The following is a 20,934-nucleotide window of genomic DNA, read 5'->3' as shown; positions in this document are numbered from 1 at the left end:
AAAAATGGGACCACATCACATGTACACAAACTCCTAGAAAATTATTATTAATAGGAATAATTTTATAATAATAAGTCTTCCACACTTTCATTCTTGAACAGACATGCATTCAGTTCTGGTGTGTTTTTTTTTACCAGTAATAAATGGCAGAATAACCACAGATATATTCTTTGTCCCATTGTGTCTTATCACTAGTATTTTCTTTATGGGGTTTTTCTGCTATAGAGAAGGAGATGTGAAAAAGTGCCAAGAGCTCCAGAATGCTGCATTTTTTTGGAAAGAAGCAAGAAAGACTAAAGTGCCTAGTAGTTAATAAAAGCATCAGAAGCAAAAAACAAAACAAAAAAAAAACACTTGTGTGTCTGTCTTGAATTTGAGATTTCCCACAGACCTACAGTTAACATCTGGAGCTGGTGGTTTGGCAGGAAAAACACACCAAAAGAACTCGGGTGCAAAAACTAAAAACGCAAAAAACTATGTGTGAAAGCACCCTAAAACTGTCTCAAGAATTCATTATGATTAGTGGTCTTTACAGGTCGCAATCAATCAGAGCTTCATCATTTTGGAGAACATCAAGGGACATGCAACACAACAGAATCCCCCGACTGTATACACCAGTACTGATTTCTGCCTTCTAGTGGAGAGGTATTGGCCATACTTGTGTATGCAGCATGGCGTAAAAAAATGCCAGGGTCTAACTGCCAGGACCCCGCAGATCCTCTGTGCACAGACATACAACGCAGGCCCATTTACTTGGAAAAACCCGTGTCTCAGTTTTCTACAAACGAGGGTGGATGGGACAGAGGAACTTCTAACTGGACTTCTGCCCCTTTTTTCTCTTGATCTGGCGTTAATGTGACAGTGACTGCAGCTCAGAATCATTACAAGATATGTAATACAATATATTTACAGACTTCCACAACTATTTACTATAGATTACACCTTTTAGTAATATCTGCCTCTGTGTCTTTGCTAATCGCATTTCTTTTTTCTTTTAGTATGTTCCTGAAATTGGACATAAATACTATGTGGAATTTACTGCTCGGGTGTCTCAAACAATGGTAAGTTAGGGCTGTATTAGAGTAAAAGATCAGGCAGACCATTGTTGGGAGGGAAGCGTTCCTTCCCGGCAATTCCCCGTTAAACGTTTGCTCGTTCATTGGGTAATTGGTGGCAGTATTAGGGCTCATGCACACGACAGTATTTTGCGTTCAGTATACTGTCCGTTTTTTGAGTTCAGTATGCGGTACATATACTGAACCATTCATTTCAACGGTTCAACAAAAAAAACTGAAGTGTCTCCGTGTGCATTCCGTTTCAGTATTTCCGTACCGTGAAAAGATAGAGCATGTCCTATTCTTGTCCGCAAATCACGGAGCTTGGCTCCATTCAAGTCAAAGGGTCCACAAAAAAACGGAACACATACGGAAATGCATCCGTATGTCTTCCGTATCCGTGCTTCCGTGGTGTTTCTGTCCGTGCCTCCACACCGCAAAAAAATAGAACTTGTTCTATTTTTTTGCGGTGCGATCAGATCACGGACCCATTAAAGTTGAATGGGTCTCGATCCGTCCCGGCGGTCCCCAATGCACGGAACGGATGCACAACGTTCCTGTGCAAAAGGCCTTAGTCTGCCTATACCTGAGATACTGGGAGTTGCAGTGTAGACGTAGGGTATACTGTCAGACATGATAAACTATGGCTCTCCGTATTGTGAACTACAGTGATTTAGGGATGACTGTATCTGAAGTAGATATTTCAGTATTTTTTCTGTTCTTTAGGAAAATATAGGATTTTGCACAGCAACCGTTTTCTTCCAAGAAGAGAAACCGCGACCAGCCATAAATGTCAACTGTTCTAGCACCAAGATCCAGAAGCAAGCTAGTGATGATGACTACAACTTCTACAAGTTGATGAAGTCCCAGACTGTACCTATCACTGGAGAAAACATTCCTGGTGAGACCTGTAATTAAAGTCTGTGCCCACCCCCCCCCAAAAAAAAATGCGGCTAGCTGAATGTAATGATAAGCTTTCACTTAGCGGTTCGTTGCTTCATTTTGGAGAAAAAGCACTTTTAATCCATATGCAAATGAGCAGTTGAGTGCACTGAGGGTGGGCCCAGGCCACTCTGTGCACCTTCTGCTTCCTCTGCCAGCCCTTGCCTCTTCTTGATTGATTGATAGGGTCAAGTTCCTGCATAGTCATCTCAGCTGACACTGTAAATAAAGAAGAGGGAGGGGCTGGCAAAGGAAGCTGAAGGAGGAAGGGTGCACATAGTGACTTGGGCCCACCCTCGGTGCACTCAGTTTCTCATTTGCATATGGATTAAAGGTGTTTTTCTCCAGAATAAAGCAATAGATCGCTAAGTGAAAGTTATCATTACATTCAGCTGAGCTAGCCCTGCAAGGCATTGAGCCTGGTTTATCAGTGAATTTCCTAGTGATAGATTCCCTTTTAAAGGGTGTTTGCCAGTTTTAAAGGGAAAGTGTCATACGACAATGAACTATTGTTTAGATCATGTCAAACCAAAAAATCTTTAAAAATAGGTTTGGTAGCTGGTTATGTTATAAAAAAAATCCTAAAATCCTGCAGTTTTTGCACTGTTCACTAAGCCTAATAATAGGTGTGACTTCTTTCACTGTACAGATCAGTATACTGGCATCACAGGCAGATTTACAATGACAGATATTACCTCTGTATAGATACTGTAACAAAGGATCCACCATTCCCAATTGGTGATATCACAGCTTATCTACTCCCTCCTGACCTCTGCACAGGTCACAGAGCATGCCTAGTGAACTATCTCATCGAAGTCAGTGAGTCATCTCCTGTCCATTGTGTCTATGGCCCATGGTGGCTGCTGTAAAGTATATCGTTACATTCTGTTAAAACGGCCCAGGCAAGATGGCTGCCTCCATAATCATGTTCAGGAAATAGAATAAAACACTCTACAATCATAAAATAAAAACTGATTATAAAAGAAACAAATGTGTCATTATTTGGTTCTAAGGGCTGTTTCACACGAGCGAGTCCATTGCAGGAATCGCGCTCCGTGTGTAAGTGTGATCCTCCATTCTGGACTTGCAGGAGCGCACGGCATTATCATGATTTATAATGCCGTGTGCCTTTGCTTGACCTTATTTCTACAGGATCATACTGACAGCTTTATGTCACTATGATCCTGTAGTAAAAAGGTCAAGCAGAGGCACACGGCATTATAAATCAGGATAACGCTATATACTCCTGCATGTCCGGAACGGAGGATCGCGCTCACACTTGGAGCATGATTCCCACAATGGACTCGTTCGTGTGAAACAGCCCTAAGGCCCCTTGCAGACGAGCGTGTCCGGATGCGTCCCGGTGCATTGCGGCAAACCTGTGCGAGTAGGAACGCAATTGCAGTCAGTTTTGACTGCGATTGCGTTCCGATGTTCAGTTTTTATCGTGCGGGTGCAATGTGTTTTGCCGGCGTGTGATAAAAAACTGACTTTGGTACCCAGACCCGAACAGGTTTGGGTTAGTTGTAGTGTAGATTGTATTTTTTCCCCTTATAACATGGTTATAAGGGAAAATAATAGCATTCTGAATACAGAATGCATAGTACAATAGGGCTAGAGAGGTTAAAAAAAAAATTAAAAAAATTAAACTCACCTTAATCCACTTGTTCGCGCAGCCGGCATCTCTTTTGTCTTGTTCTGTGAGGAATAGGACCTTGGATGACGTCACTACGCTCATCACATGGTCCGTCACATGATCCATCACTATGGTGATGGATCATGTGACGGACCATGTGATGAACGTAGTGACGTCATCAAAGGTCCTATTCACAAAAGAAGACAGAAGAGATGCCGGCTGCGCAAACAAGTGCATTAAGGTGAGTAAAAAAATTTTTTTTAACCCCTCCAGCCCTATTGTACTATGCATTCTGTATTCAGAATGCTATTATTTTCCCTTTATAACCATGTTATAAGGGAAAATAATAATGATCGGGTCTCCATCCCGATCATCACCTAGCAACCGTGCGTGAAAATCACACCGTATCTGCACTTGCTTGCGGATGCTTGCGATTTTCACTCAGCCCCATTCACTTCTATGGGGCCTGCGTTACGTGAGAAACGCACAAAGAGGAGCATGCTGCAATTTTCACACAACGCACAAGTGATGCGTGAAAATCACCGCTCATGTGCACAGCCCCATAGAAATGATTGGGTCCGGATTCAGTGCGGGTGTAATGCGTTCACCTCACGCATTGCACCCGCGCGGAAATCTCGCCCGTGTGAAAAGGGCCTAACTGGCAGAAATTTTTTTTGATGACACTTATCCCATATCTTTTGTTTAAAACTTGGCCCAACCCCTTTTATTAGCTGAACATTTCAGTTTTGGGTAGATCTTCCTCCTCCTGTTGTTTAGGGTGTGAGCAGTGGCATTAATGTCCAGCTGTAAACTGGGGGTAGCATATTATAAATTACTGTCTCTCGTTTGTATTTTCTCAGACAGCTTTGGATTTATTGAACCACAACTAGTACCGGTTTGGAATCTGGCCAAATTGGGAAGCAGCTATGTCATATGGGATAAGACCACAGAGGGCCATGAATACAATATGCAGCAAATCAAATCTGTAAAGCAAGTGGTAAGAAAAATATTAATTTATATTAAGCGTTGGTGTTCTTATGATTACTTTATTACCTATTGCTTCAAAATCAGTGTTTGACAATAGGAGTGCTATAGGGTGGTGAATGGATCAAGCAGAATAGTTATTTTAGTTATATAGTTATTAAATACAATAGTTTTTTGTGACATCATTGTGGATGAACTACTAATCTTTGATACAGTCAACCAACTATGTCATAACCACCTACATCCACTAGACAATGGATGGAGCTGTGTAGTTCCACCACATAAGTTGGCGCTCCGGCCATTGTGTAGTGAATGGAGCTGGTTATTGCAGCACTGCTCCCATTGAAGTGAATGGGATCCAGTGCTAACCCGAAAATGCTGATCTGCAGGGGTGCAGGGTGTCTGACCCCTATTAATCAGATATTGATAGCCTATCATGATAGTCCATCTGTAGTAAAATCATGGACAGTGCCTTTAAAGTTGGAACCTAACGAATAATAAGGATACGGTGGTACCTACAGTGACGGACATAGAAGAGATCAAGTTGGACTTTCCATTATAGTGCTGCCAACTAGGATCGAAGGACCTGGAGTGTCTTCTGCCCACTACACCCATTTCATGGTCCTTGTCCTTATTTCCCATCCTCTTGTTTGGTATCAGCAGTTCCTCTGTAAGGGCTTATGCGCACAAACTTATTTTTGTCCGTGTCCATTCCATTTTTTATTTTATTTTTTTGGAGGGATGAAGGGCCGTATGCAAAACCATTCACTACAATAGGGCCACAAAAAAACGGTTACTCAGTGTGCGTTCCTTGTTTGTATTTCCGTTCTGCAAAAAAAATTAAACAAGTTCAGGGCTCCAAACTAAAAAAAATATCAAGGAGCCATTGGCTCCTAACCTGAAAAATGTAGGAGCCAAATTACATTTTTAGTCGCCAAATTTTAAAAACATATAATTACGGTATAATAAAAAAAAAAAACATGTCTTACTTAGGGTTGTCACGATACCAAAATTTTGATTCGATTTCGATACCATAAAAAAGTATTGCGATACCGGCCGGCCATATCCATGTCACGGCCGGTATCGCAGAACGGAAATACAAACAAGGAACGCACACTGAGTAACCGTTTTTTTGTGGCCCTATTGTAGTGAATGGTTTTGCATACGGCCCTTCATCCCTCCAAAAAAATAAAATAAAAAATGGAATGGACACGGACAAAAATAAGTTTGTGCGCATAAGCCCTTACAGAGGAACTGCTGATACCAAACAAGAGGATGGGAAATAAGGACAAGGACCATGAAATGGGTGTAGTGGGCAGAAGACACTCCAGGTCCTTCGATCCTAGTTGGCAGCACTATAATGGAAAGTCCAACTTGATCTCTTCTATGTCCGTCACTGTAGGTACCACCGTATCCTTAATATTCGTTAGGTTCCAACTTTAAAGGCACTGTATGTGAGCAACAAGAGCATACACAGTAAATAGAGCTACTGACCGGACCCAAACTAGGGAGGATAAAGGGTGACCCCTGTCAGACCCTCAAAGCTCTCCCTATGCTGCTAAAGCACATGCCCGGATCCAAATGGTGGAACGAGGCATGCCCGCGTACCTAAGACTGATGACCACTGTAACCCCTACAATAGTGGAAGGGGCACGGCCACCGGTGCCCTGCTCAGTATATGGAGGGAACCGTGGTCGCCTCAGATCCAGTCAGAAAATAAACAGAGACACTACAATGTCTGCACACTTAGCTGAAGGAGCTGCAGCAGCAGAGAAGACGGATCCAAAGACAGCTGGCAATATCCGGAGTACTTGCTGCAGCAGAACACAGGTCCAGTGAAATGATAGCTTACAAGTGAAGATACTCAAGCAAGAGCTACAACTCAAATGAGAAATATAATCCACACCCTACAAATGAGGAGGGGTGATTTAAAGGCAGGGAAATCAAACGGAGGAGGAACAGCTGGGAGGAAGGAAACAGAAAGTAAAAACCTCATCACAGGGGCGGAGAAACAGAGCAGTGAGAACTCCTCCAAGCTCTAGTAGTGACATCATCACAGGGGTGGAGAAACAGAGCTGTGAGAACGTCTCAAAGCTCTGGTAGTGAGAGTTCCCCCCCCCCCCCTCTACGGGTGGACTCCGGACACCCAGGACCCACCTTCTCAGGATGAGCCCTATGAAATGCCCTGATGAGGCGAGTGGCTTTAATGTCCGACACCGGAACCCACATCCTCTCCTCAGGACCATAACCCTTCCAATGAACGAGGTACTGAAGAGAACCGCGGACAATGCGAGAGTCCACAATTCTAGAAACCTCAAACTCCAGATTGCCATCAACCAAAATCGGAGGAGGAGGCAAAGAGGAGGGTACCGTGGGCTGGACATATGGTTTTAAGAGAGATCTGTGAAATACATTATGTATCTTCCAAACCCGTGGAAGATCAAGACGGAAGGCAACAGGATTGATGACTGACAAGATTTTATAAGGCCCAATAAACTTGGGACCCAATTTCCAGGAGGGAACCTTCAGTTTAATATTTCTTGTAGACAACCACACCAGATCACCCACATTCAGGTCCGGACCAGGCACACGTCTCTCATCAGCCACACGCTTATACTTCTCACTCATCTTTCTAAGATTACTCTGAATCTTTTGCCAAATGGTAGACAAAGACGAGGAAAATCTCTCCTCCTCAGGTAAACCAGAAAGAGCCCCTCCCGAGAATGTCCCAAACTGCGGATGGAACCCATATGCACCAAAGAATGGTGACTTATCAGAAGATTCCTGACGACGGTTGTTCAGAGCAAACTCAGCAAGAGGGAGAAATGAACACCAATCCTCCTGGTTCTCTGCCACAAAACAGCGCAAATATGTCTCCAGATTCTGATTGAGGCGCTCAGTCTGACCATTCGACTGCGGGTGAAAAGCAGAAGAGAAGGACAGCCGAACCCCCAGGCGAGAACAGAAAGCCTTCCAGAACCTGGACACAAACTGCGTGCCTCTATCGGAAACAATATCAGAGGGAATGCCATGCAATTTAACAATATGGTCGACAAAAGCTTGCGCCAACGTTTTAGCATTGGGTAAACCAGGGAAAGGTACGAAATGAGCCATCTTGCTAAAACGGTCCACCACCACCAGGATCACCGACTTCCCTGAGGAACGAGGAAGATCCGTGATAAAGTCCATGGACAGGTGTGTCCAAGGACGGGAAGGTATGGGTAACGGGAGAAGGGAACCTGAAGGCCGTGAACGAGGGACCTTAGCGCGGGCGCACGTCTCACAAGCAGCCACAAAACCCTCCACCGACTTACGAAGAGCCGGCCACCAAAATCTCCGAGCAATGAAATCTACCGTGGCTCTACTCCCGGGGTGACCAGCAAGAACAGTATCATGATGCTCCTTGAAGAGTTTGTGACGTAGCTCAGGAGGCACAAACAACTTCCCAGAAGGACAGGTGCCTCAGTCTGGGCAGCCTGGACCTCGGCCTCCAAATCAGAATATAGAGCAGAAACAACTACCCCCTCCGCCAAAATGGGACCCGGGTCCTCGGAGTTTCCTCCTCCCGGAAAACAACGAGAGAGAGCATCAGCCTTCACATTTTTGATCCCAGGGCGGAATGTAACAACAAAATTGAATCTGGAGAAGAACAGAGACCATCTGGCCTGTCTCGGATTCATACGCCTGGCTGACTCCAAGTATGCCAGATTCTTATGGTCGGTAAAAACGGTGATAGGGTGCCTGGCCCCCTCCAACCAATGGCGCCATTCCTCAAAAGCCAACTTGATGGCCAACAACTCCCTATCTCCCACATCATAGTTTCTCTCTGCCGGGGAGAGTTTTTTAGAGAAAAAGGCACAGGGTCGCCATTTGGCAGGAGAAGGGCCCTGGGACAAAACCGCACCCACACCCACCTCGGAAGCATCCACCTCAACAATAAAAGGTAAGGAAACATCGGGATGCACCAAGATGGGAGCAGACGCAAAACTCTCTTTAATCTTAAAAAAAGCTGCAAGCGCCTCCTCCGACCAAGAGGAAAAATCCGCCCCCTTTTTTGTCATGTCAGTGAGGGGTTTGACAACAGAGGAATAATTCAAAATGAACTTTCTGTAATAGTTCGCAAAACCCAGAAAGCGCATCAATGCCTTCTGATTCTCAGGAAGCTCCCACTCAAGTACAGCACGGACCTTCTCCGGATCCATGCGAAAACCAGAAGCAGAGAGGAGAAAACCCAGAAATTGAATCTCCGATACCATAAAAAGACATTTCTCCAGCTTGGCGTACAATTTATTTTCCCGCAGAATCTGCAGAACCTGAAAAAGATGATCCTGATGGGTCTGAACATCAGGGGAAAAAATCAAAATATCATCAAGATACACCAATACAAATTTCCCCATTAAATGGTAGAAAATACTATTAACAAAATGCTGAAAGACAGCCGGAGCATTCATCAGGCCTAAAGGCATAACGAGATTCTCGAAATGCCCGTTAGGGGTATTAAAGGCCGTTTTCCATTCATTCCCCTCTCTGACCCTGACCAGGTTGTACGCGCCTCTCAAATCCAATTTGGAAAAAACCTTGGCCCCAACAATTTGGTTGAAGAGGTCCGGGATCAGAGGAAGGGGATGGGGATCGCGAATCGTGATACGGTTCAGCTCCCTAAAATCTAGGCAAGGTCTCAGAGAGCCATCTTTTTTTTTAACCAAAAAAAAAACCTGCGGCAACATGTGATTTTTAGGGACGAATATGCCCCTTATCGAGACTCTCGGAGATATAGGTTCGCATTGCGATTCTTTCCGGTTGTGAGAGATTGTAGAGGCGTGCTTTTGGCAGCTTGGCGCCGGGAATGAGGTTAATGGGACAGTCAAACTCCCGGTGAGGAGGTAGCTCCTGAACACCGCTCTCGGAAAACACGTCCGAGAAATCAGAGAGAAATGATGGCACAGTTTTAGTAGACACCTCTGCAAAAGTCGCTGTGAGACAATTCTCTCTACAAAAGTCACTCCACTCATTTATTTGCCTTCCTTGCCAATCAATAGTGGGGTTATGTCTAGTGAGCCAGGGTAACCCCAAAACTAGAGGAGAAGGCAATCCTTAAGGACAAAACAAGATATATCCTCCACATGAGTGTCACCTACAGCTAGCCGGATATTGTGAACAATGCCCTTCAGAGATCTCTGTGAGAGTGGAGCAGAGTCAATAGCAAAAACAGGTATATCCTTTTCTAATGTGCAAACCTGAAAAGCATGCATGGCTACAAATTGAGTGTCAATAAGATTGACAGCCGCTCCACTATCGACAAAAATCTCACAAGAAATGACTTTGCTCTCTAGCGCCACCCTGGCAGACAGGAGAAAACGGGAACTGCAGGTCAGAGGAAAAGCATCAATTCCTACATCAACTTTGCCCAAAGTAGCAGATGAAGCAGAATTTGATGATTTTACCTTTTGAGGTTTTTCTCTTATTATCGCTCTTAGTACAGTTCAAGAATCTCCTAGACGGACAAACATTTGCCAAATGACCTATGCCCACACAACAAAAACACACCATACTCTGAGGACTAAATCCTTTTTTATCAGGGGCAAGTCGACCTAGCTGCATGGGCTCCTCCTCAGAGGGGAGCGAGACAGGATGAGGCCCCTGCACACTGAATGAGTCCGCACCACTGCCCCTAGACTGACAATGGCAGGACAGAGAGGTCTCGTTTCTTTCTCTTAGACGCCTGTCAAGGCGTACCGCCAATGACATGGCAGACTCTAAGGACGTTGGTCTCTCATGGAAAGCAAACGCATCTTTCAATCTCTCTGAGAGACCATGACAGAACTGACTCCGGAGTGCAGCATCATTCCAACCTGAATCAGCTGCCCATCTCCGAAATTCAGAACAATAAAGCCCCGCAGACAGTTTGTTCTGGCATAAAAAACGTAAGTTAGATTCGGCCAGAGCAACACGATCTGGGTCATCATATATCTGCCCCAGGGCCACAAAAAATCTTTCCACGGATCGAAGGGAGGGATCCCCTGATGGCAGCGAAAAAGCCCAAGTCTGAGCATTACCCCTGAGCAGGGAGATGACAATCCTCACCCTCTGCTCCTCATTACCAGAGGAGTGGGGACACAAGCAAAAATGGAGTTTGCATGCCTCTCTGAAGCAAACAAAATTCTCACTGCCCCCGGAGAACGTTTCCGGAAGTGAGACCTTTGGCTCGCAACAGACTCCATGGGCCGGAGCAGAGCCCAATGCTTGAAGCTGAGTCATAGATTGACAGAGATCCGCTACCTCCAAAGAAAGACCCTGCATGCGGTCAACCAGGCCAGAAAGCGGATCCATGTCAAAAAGGACGGTTTTGGTGGATTATAATGTCACGGCTGTATGTGAGCAACAAGAGCATACACAGTAAATAGAGCTACTGACCGGACCCAAACTAGGGAGGATAAAGGGTGACCCCTGTCAGACCCTCAAAGCTCTCCCTATGCTGCTAAAGCACATGCCCGGATCCAAATGGTGGAACGAGGCATGGCCACCCCTACAATAGTGGAAGGGGCATGGCCACCGGTGCCCTGCTCAGTATATGGAGGGAACCGTGGTCGCCTCAGATCCAGTCAGAAAATAAACAGACACTACAATGTCTGCACACTTAGCTGAAGGAGCTGCAGCAGCAGAGAAGACGGATCCAAAGACAGCTGGCAATATCCAGAGTACTTGCTGCAGCAGAACACAGGTCCAGTGAAATGATAGCTTACAAGTGAAGATACTCAAGCAAGAGCTACAACTCAAATGAGAAATATAATCCACACCCTACAAATGAGGAGGGGTGATTTAAAGGCAGGGAAATCAAACGCAGGAGGAACAGCTGGGAGGAAGGAAACAGAAAGTAAAAACCTCATCACAGGGGCGGAGAAACAGAGCAGTGAGAACTCCTCCAAGCTCTAGTAGTGACATCATCAAAGGGGTGGAGAAACAGAGCTGTGAGAACTTCTTAAAGCTCTGGTAGTGACAATCCCATACCCGGCCTCTATGACTGCGCGCTGCGATCCGCCGCAATTAACCCTTCAAGTGCTGCACCTGAGGGGTTAATTGCGGCGGATCACAGTGCGCAGTCATAGAGGCTGGGTACGGGGTATGAGATATGGCCGGCACCCGCAGCCTGCGTTTGTATTCAGGCATAAACTATATTCATTGCCCCTCCTCCCTGCCATCAGTTCCTTGGTGGCAGCGGCACAGGGGGGAGGGACTGCCTCCTTCTCCACTGTGCTGTTGAGGAGAACATGGCACACGCTGACAGCAGAGCATTTCATGTCAGTTCAACTCGTGTGTGTGTGAAAGAGGCAGAGCAGCGGAGGGTCTAGGCTTTGTAGTCTTGTTTCCATTTTGCAATTCTAAGTCGCATTGGCGACCATTTTGGTCGCCATCTGGAGCCCTGATGTTCTATTATTGTCCGCATTATAGACAAGAATAGGACTGGTTTGGGCCAGTTGTTCCATTCCGCAGAATATCCGTGTTTTTGCCGATCCAGTAATTTGCAGACCGCAAAACAACGGTCATGCGCATGAGCCCTAAAAGAGAATCCTCACAGGGATGACTCTGACCAGGGCTGAGCTCCCTCTCTCCAAGGGCCCCAAAGCATGTATTGAGTGTAAAGTCCTCAGTATCTTCTAGATTGGGCAAAGCTGGTTCATGTGGCCCCAGTCCTGGACAGTTGAGTGAGACACTGTTAACTTTTTGAATATCTCACAAGTCAATGTGTTTCACAGGTCAATGTGATGTCATTGTTATATAGTTAGAATAAGGATAGTACTCTAGGGTGGATTATAATGAGAACATTGTAGGGTTGTAATCGGTCAGAGCCTAATGTACTTGTAGGTGGCCATTATTAGTATCATCCGTCCAAGTGTCCACCTCTCAGTATATTAGTTTGACATGTAAAAGAAAATGGTGAACCATGCCACTGTCCAAAAAAAGAGACCATTACTAATGATTTCATTTGTTTTCAGCTTCGAATGGACAATTTAATCGCTTTTGACTATGACCTCACTCTTCATGAAAGACCATCAGAGGTAAGTGGCCATCTACTGATAGAGTGCATGATACATCTTAGGCCTTCCATTACGCCTGTCATTTAACCCTTTACTTCTGTTTCCAGGAATTGGTGTCTTGTAGTATCCATGTTGTCTGGATTCCTGGAAAGCCACCCAAAGTGGACTATAATTGTAGTGAAGATTCAGAAAATGGATCCGGCAACAAGTCAGAGGATGGATCAGCTTCCCTAGGAAATTTTAAATAAAAAAAATATTTTTAGATTTCATAATGAAGGGGTCATTTCTGAGAATTTATTTTGTGTAAGGTGGGAGGGGGAGCTGTTTTTTTTTTTTTTTTTGGGACATGTTGAATATTTTATATATACTATAGATTCCAGCTTTTCTCACATTTCTCATGTTACTTTTAGAGGCATCCATGAACATAAGATGAAACATATAACGTGGCAGAATTTGGTCGCATGAATGTGAATTATGATCATTTACTTACAGAGTTAGGGCAGGAAGAGTCTTTAGTTTCATCCAGGCCGTAATGTAGTCCTCAATGTAGAGGAGCACCATGTAATGTCACTGCTGCGCAGCTCAGATTTCCAGCAGAGCTGTGTCATATGCTTCAGGATGACATTGAGACAAATGCTGTAGTCACCTCTCTGCCACCTGTCATGTGGTCTACAGGCATTTTCCACCATATTAACAAACCAGGTGGGCAGTGTGGTATAATGGCTGCAGTGTATATACATGCTATAACCATGGCACCATACCACTCATGGCTGCCAAAGCTGATATGCTGTGGAAGGTATACACGCCATATACTGGAAATCCTATATCAATGTTAGAAAAGTCATTTAAGATTCGGCAGCACAAAATAAATAGGCAGCATGTAAGTAAATGCAGATGGATACAGAGTAGAAATTTTGAAGACAAATCTTTTAAGATTTTTTTTTTTTATTCCATTGTGTATAGGTCCCGGCACAAAAAATAAATTGTTGGTTGTATGGCAGTGCCGATGGGTTTTATGGAAATATATAATGCAATCTCTGCATACTGCTTGTGAATGGATAAATACCATTGTATACATTTCATGGGTAAAAGCCTGTCCTAATCATACTGAGGGTCCATTCACACGTCCGCAAAATTGGTCCGCATCCGCTCTGCAATTTTGCGGAACAGGTGCGGACCCATTCATTTTCAATGGGGCTGGAATGTGCTGTCCGCATCCACATTTGCGGAGCCGCACTTCCGTTCCGCCAAAAAATAGAACATGTCCTATTATTGTCCGCAATTGCGGACAAGAAAAAGCATTTTCTATGAGAGTGCTGGCGATGTGCGGTCTGCAAAATGTGGAACGCACATTGCCGGTGTCCGTGTTTTGCGGATCCACAAAACACATACGGATGTGTGAATGGTCCCTTAAAGGGCTTGTCTTCTAAAGACAGCACCACCCCTGTCCGCTGGTTGTGTGCGGTATTGTAGCTGTGCCCCATTGGAGCCGAGCTGCAGTACCAGAACCAAACTAAGTGCAGGGGTTTTGCTTTTTTTGAATGAAAGCAGGCATGCTTTTCTAATCCTGGACAACCCCTTTAAGTGATACAGATGCAGAACTCTGTGTGTATCAGAATACCCTCTTGTAATAAGTCCACATGATCGGGGCAGGTTTTCAGCCTTTAGATGTAAACATTGACTGTTTTACTGTTATGATTTATTGACAGCAAGCAGAGATTTTGAAAATGGTAAAAAAGTTGAAATGCAAAGTATATTAGAAATTTGCTAAAATCCCATTATAGAATAAAAAAATTAAAATAAATAAAAATATTTAGTGATGGCTGACAAACCCTTTCATTTTTATCTCTACTTGAACATGAAAATTATATGTGCAAAAAGACTAATGAAGGTAATTTCATAAAGGCAAAAAAGACAACTATAGAGGTAGACATATTGGGGGAGATTTATCAAAACTGGTTTCAAAGGAAAACTGGCTTAGTTGCCCATAGCAACCAATCAGATTGATCCTTTCATTTTCCAAAACAGCTCTGAAAAATGAAAGGTAGAATCTGATTGGTTGCTATCGGCAACTAAACCAGTGTTCCTTTACAGTAGTTTTGATCTCCTTCATTTTTGTTATTACCATTATCCAATGGTCACTTTTTTACCACAACCCATAGTCACAAGTAAGGGTAAGGCCACTGTCACGTGGTCCGTATTTGGTTAGCATTTTGCATCAGGAGTGGAACCTACAGAGAAAACATGTATGGAAAGACTTTCATTGCTTCTGTGTTTTGAACCCACTTCTTGTGCTTAAAATTGTTGATGCAAAATAGTGACCAAAATACACAAGTGTGAATGTGGCCTTAGGCTTTTTTCTGACTCCAATTCACTGACTTGTTTTCCATATATGTGAAAGCCCCATTAACTGGACGGAGAGTGTCCTTCTGACCTCTGTTCAGCTGGTATACATAAGTGCTGCCATTCTTTTACTGTATAGAACAGTACAACAGACTGCGCTAATCCATACAGAGATATCAAGTAACAAACCTACAGAAGTGGTCCCTCAAGTTACAATATTAATTGGTTCCAGGACGACCATTGTATGTTGAAACCAGTGTAAGTTGAGTAATCTGTTTCAAAGCCCCAAAATGTCATCCAAGATAAGAGAAAATAAAGATTTAAGAAAATAAGCAGATAACTAAGACTGGTAAATCAAGTCCTTGCATATTACAGCCAGGAATAGCTGCTAACTAGAATCTAATCCAGCTATTTATCAGAGAATTGGCCTGGATTGGTTGGATCTGAGTCGGAGGCATTGTATGTTGAGTCTAGTTTCAACTTACAATGGTCTTTTCTGACCCATCGCATGTTGAAAATATAGTATTTTGAGGCCATTGTATCTTGAGGGATCACTGTATATGTTTTTTTTTTTTACCTAGAAGCTTATACGTGACAGATGTCACTAAGGTGGATGCACACTGCAGAACAAAATGTCAAAACGGCCTTACAGAAAATCAATATGAACCGGGTTTTCCGGGATTGATATATTGACGACCTGTCCTTAGGATAGATAGGTTATCAATATCTAACTGGTGGGGGTCCGGCACCTCTGCTGATCAGCTGTTTGAAGAGTGACTTTTGCAGTATCTTCCTGTCACTACCAGAGCTTTGGGACGTTCTCACAGCTCTGTTTCTCCACCCCTGTGATGATGTCACTACTAGAGCTGGGAGGAGTTCTCACTGCTCTGTTTACTTTTGGTTTCCTTCCTCCCAGCTGTTCCTCATGCGTTTGATTTCCCTCTCTTTATATCACCCCTCCTCCTTTTGTAGGGCGTGGATTATAGTTCTCATTTCAGTTGTAGCTCTTGCTTTAGTATCTTCACTTGTAGCTATCAGTTCACTGGACCTGTGTTCTGCTGCAGCAAGCACTTCGGATATTGCCAGCTGTCCTTGGATCCGTCTTCTCTGCGGCTGCAACACCTTCAGCTAAGTGTACAGACTTTGTTGTTTACCTGATTATTTTCTGACTGGATCTGAGGTGGCCACGGTTCCCTCCATATACTGAGTAGGGCACCGGTGGCCGTGCCCCTTCCACTATTGTAGGGGTTACAGTGGTCATCAGTCTTAGGCACGTGGGCATGCCTCGTTCCGCCATTTGGATCCGGGCATGTGCTTTAGCAGAATAGGGAGAGCTTTGAGGGTCTGACAGGGGTCACCCTTTATCCTCCCTAGTTTGGGTCCGGTCAGTAGCTCTTTTACTGTGTATACTATTGTTGCTCACATACAGCCGTGACATTATAATCCACCAAAACCGTCCTTTTTTGACATGGATCCGCTATCTGGCCTGGTTGACCGCATGCAGGGTCTTTCTTTGGAGGTAGCGGATCTCCGTCAATCTATGACTCAGCTTCAAGCATTGGGCTCTGCTCCGGCTCATGGAGTCTGTTGCGAGCCAAAGGTCTCACTTCCGGAAACGTTCTCCGGGGGCAGTGAGAATTTTGTTCGCTTCAGAGAGGCATGCAAACTCCATTTTTGCTTGTGTCCCCACTCCTCTGGTAAAGAGAAGCAGAGGGTGAGGATTGTCATCTCCCTGCTCAGGGGTAATGCTCAGACTTGGGCTTTTTCGCTGCCATCAGGGGATCCCTCCCTTCGATCCGTGGAAAGATTTTTTGTGGCCCTGGGGCAGATTTATGATGACCCGGATCGTGTTGCTCTGGCCGAATCTAACTTACGTGTTTTATGCCAGAACAAACTGTCTGCGGAGCTTTATTGTTCTGAATTTCGGAGATGGGCAGCTGATTCGGGTTGGAATGATGCTGCACTCCGGAGTCAGTTCTGTCATGGTCTCTCAGAGAGATTGAAAGATGCGTTTGCTTTCCATGAGAGACCAACGTCCTTAGAGTCTGCCATGTCATTGGCGGTACGCCTTGACAGGCGTCTAAGAAAAAGAAACGAGACCTCTCTGTCCTGCCATTGTCAGTCTAGGGGCAGTGGTGCGGACTCATTCAGTGTGCAGGGGCCTCATCCTGTCTCGCTCCCCTCTGAGGAGGAGCCCATGCAGCTAGGTCGACTTGCCCCTGATAAAAGAGGATTTAGTCCTCAGAGTATGGTGTGTTTTTGTTGTGGGGGCATAGGTCATTTGGCAAATGTTTGTCCGTCTAGGAGATTCTTGAACTGTACTAAGAGCGATAATAAGAGAAAAACCTCAAAAGGTAAATCATCAAATTCTGCTTCATCTGCTACTTTGGGCAAAGTTGATGTAGGAATTGATGCTTTTCCTCTGACCTGCAGTTCCCGTTTTCTCCTGTCTGCCAGGGTAGCGCTAGAGAGCAAAGTCATTTCTTGTGAGATTTTTGTCGATAGTGGAGCGGCCGTCAATCTTATTGACACTCAATTTGTAGCCATGCATGGTTTTCAGGTTTGCACATTAGAAAAGGATATACCTGTTTTTGCTATTGACTCTGCTCCACTCTCACAGAGATCTCTGAAGGGCATTGTTCACAATATCCGGCTAGCTGTAGGTGACACTCATGTGGAGGATATATCTTGTTTTGTCCTTAACGGATTGCCTTCTCCTCTAGTTTTGGGGTTACCCTGGCTCACTAGACATAACCCCACTATTGATTGGCAAGAAAGGCAAATAAATGAGTGGAGTGACTTTTGTAGAGAGAATTGTCTCACAGCGACTTTTGCAGAGGTGTCTACTAAAACTGTGCCATCATTTCTCTCTGATTTCTCGGACGTGTGTTCCGAGAGCGGTGTTCAGGAGCTACCTCCTCACCGGGAGTTTGACTGTCCCATTAACCTCATTCCCGGCGCCAAGCTGCCAAAAGCACGCCTCTACAATCTCTCACAACCGGAAAGAATCGCAATGCGAACTTATATCTCCGAGAGTCTCGAGAAGGGGCATATTCGTCCCTCAAAGTCACCTGTGGCCGCGTTTTTTTTTTTTTTGTTAAAAAAAAAGATGGCTCTCTGAGACCTTGCCTAGATTTTAGGGAGCTGAACCGTATCACGATTCGCGATCCCTATCCCCTTCCTCTGATCCCGGACCTCTTCAACCAAATTGTTGGGGCCAAGGTGTTTTCCAAATTGGATTTGAGAGGCGCGTACAACCTGGTCAGGGTCAGAGAGGGGGATGAATGGAAAACGGCCTTTAATACCCCTAACGGGCATTTCGAAAATCTTGTTATGCCTTTCGGCCTGATGAATGCTCCGGCCGTCTTTCAGCATTTTGTTATTAGTATTTTCTACCATTTAATGGGGAAATTTGTATTGGTGTATCTTGATGATATTTTGATTTTTTCCCCTGATGTTCAGACCCATCAGGATCATCTTTTTCAGGTTCTGCAGATTCTGCGGGAAAATAAATTGTACGCCAAGCTGGAGAAATGTCTTTTTATGGTATCGGAGATTCAATTTCTGGGTTTTCTCCTCTCTGCTTCTGGTTTTCGCATGGATCCGGAGAAGGTCCGTGCTGTACTTGAGTGGGAGCTTCCTGAGAATCAGAAGGCATTGATGCGCTTTCTGGGTTTTGCGAACTATTACAGAAAGTTCATTTTGAATTATTCCTCTGTTGTCAAACCCCTCACTGACATGACAAAAAAGGGGGCGGATTTTTCCTCTTGGTCGGAGGAGGCGCTTGCAGCCTTTTCTAAGATTAAAGAGAGTTTTGCGTCTGCTCCCGTCTTGGTGCATCCCGATGTTTCCTTACCTTTTATTGTTGAGGTGGATGCTTCCGAGGTGGGTGTGGGTGCGGTTTTGTCCCAGGGCCCTTCTCCTGCCAAATGGCGACCCTGTGCCTTTTTCTCTAAAAAACTCTCCCCGGCAGAGAGAAACTATGATGTGGGAGATAGGGAGTTGTTGGCCATCAAGTTGGCTTTCGAGGAATGGCGCCATTGGTTGGAGGGGGCCAGGCACCCTATCACCGTTTTTTACCGACCATAAGAATCTGGCATACTTGGAGTCGGCCAGGCGTATGAATCCGAGACAGGCCAGATGGTCTCTGTTCTTCTCCAGATTCAATTTTGTTGTTACATTCCGACCTGGGATAAAAAATGTGAAGGCTGATGCTCTCTCTCGCTGTTTTCCGGGAGGAGGAAACTCTGAGGACCCGGGTCCCATTTTGGCGGAGGGGGTAGTTGTTTCTGCTCTATATTCCGATTTGGAGGCCGAGGTCCAGGCTGCCCAGACTGAGACACCTGCCCGTTGTCCTTCTGGGAAGTTGTTCGTGCCTCCTGAGCTACGTCACAAACTCTTTAAGGAGCATCATGATACGGTTCTTGCTGGTCACCCCGGGAGTAGAGCCACGGTAGATCTCATTGCTCGGAGATTTTGGTGGCCGGCTCTTCGTAAGTCGGTGGAGGGTTTTGTGGCTGCTTGTGAGACGTGCGCTCGCGCTAAGGTCCCTCGTTCACGGCCTTCAGGTTCCCTTCTCCCGTTACCCATACCTTCCCGTCCTTGGACACACCTGTCCATGGACTTTATCACGGATCTTCCTCGTTCCTCGGGGAAGTCGGTGATCCTGGTGGTGGTGGACCGTTTTAGCAAGATGGCTCATTTCGTACCTTTCCCTGGTTTACCCAATGCTAAAACGTTGGCGCAAGCTTTTGTCGACCATATTGTTAAATTGCACGGCATTCCCTCTGATATTGTTTCCGATAGAGGCACGCAGTTTGTGTCCAGGTTCTGGAAGGCTTTCTGTTCTCGCCTGGGGGTTCGGCTGTCCTTCTATTCTGCTTTTCACCCGCAGTCGAATGGTCAGACTGAGCGCCTCAATCAGAATCTGGAGACATATTTGCGCTGTTTTGTGGCAGAGAACCAGGAGGATTGGTGTTCATTTCTCCCTCTTGCTGAGTTTGCTCTGAACAACCGTCGTCAGGAATCTTCTGATAAGTCACCATTCTTTGGTGCATATGGGTTCCATCCGCAGTTTGGGACATTCTCGGGAGGGGCTCTTTCTGGTTTACCTGAGGAGGAGAGATTTTCCTCGTCTTTGTCTACCATTTGGCAAAAGATTCAGAGTAATCTTAAAAAGATGAGTGAGAGGTATAGGCGTGTGGCTGATAAGAGACGTGTGCCTGGTCCGGACCTGAATGTGGGTGATCTGGTGTGGTTGTCTACAAGAAATATTAAACTGAAGGTTCCCTCCTGGAAATTGGGTCCCAAGTTTATTGGGCCTTAAAAAATCTTGTCAGTCATCAATCCTGTTGCCTTTCGTCTTGATCTTCCACGGGTTTGGAAGATACATAATGTATTTCACAGATCTCTCTTAAAACCATATGTCCAGCCCACGGTACCCTCCTCTTTGCCTCCTCCTCCGATTTTGGTTGATGGCAATCTGGAGTTTGAGGTTTCCAGAATTGTGGACTCTCGCATTGTCCGCGGTTCTCTTCAGTACCTCGTTCATTGGAGGGGTTATGGTCCTGAGGAGAGGATGTGGGTTCCGGTGTCGGACATTAAAGCCACTCGCCTCATCAGGGCATTTCATAGGGCTCATCCTGAGAAGGTGGGTCCTGGGTGTCCGGAGTCCACCCGTAGAGGGGGGGGTACTGTCACTACCAGAGCTTTGGGACGTTCTCACAGCTCTGTTTCTCCACCCCTGTGATGATGTCACTACTAGAGCTGGGAGGAGTTCTCACTGCTCTGTTTACTTTTGGTTTCCTTCCTCCGAGCTGTTCCTCATGCGTTTGATTTCCCTCTCTTTATATCACCCCTCCTCCTTTTGTAGGGCATGGATTATAGTTCTCATTTCAGTTGTAGCTCTTGCTTTAGTATCTTCACTTGCTGCAGCAGA

General features: G+C 45.2%; 1 protein-coding gene across 1 annotated transcript in view; it reads left to right on the top strand.

Moving 5' to 3' along the window:
* LOC120997842 (latexin-like) overlaps positions 1–13,881 on the top strand; it is a 37,487-nt gene extending 23,606 nt beyond the window's left edge. Inside the window, exons 2-6 of the mRNA XM_040428155.1 lie at positions 999–1,061; positions 1,782–1,956; positions 4,494–4,630; positions 12,612–12,674; positions 12,761–13,881. Coding sequence (XP_040284089.1) covers positions 999–1,061; positions 1,782–1,956; positions 4,494–4,630; positions 12,612–12,674; positions 12,761–12,901 — 579 coding nt within the window. The 3' untranslated portion in view covers positions 12,902–13,881. The remainder of the gene's footprint in view (positions 1–998; positions 1,062–1,781; positions 1,957–4,493; positions 4,631–12,611; positions 12,675–12,760) is intronic.
* The last annotated feature ends 7,053 nt before the right edge of the window (positions 13,882–20,934 follow it).

This window comes from Bufo bufo, chromosome 4 (genome assembly GCF_905171765.1).
Source record: "Bufo bufo chromosome 4, aBufBuf1.1, whole genome shotgun sequence".
NCBI lineage: Eukaryota > Metazoa > Chordata > Amphibia > Anura > Bufonidae > Bufo > Bufo bufo.
Note: the sequence above shows the minus strand (reverse complement) of the source record. Positions and strands in the feature narration are given on the sequence as shown.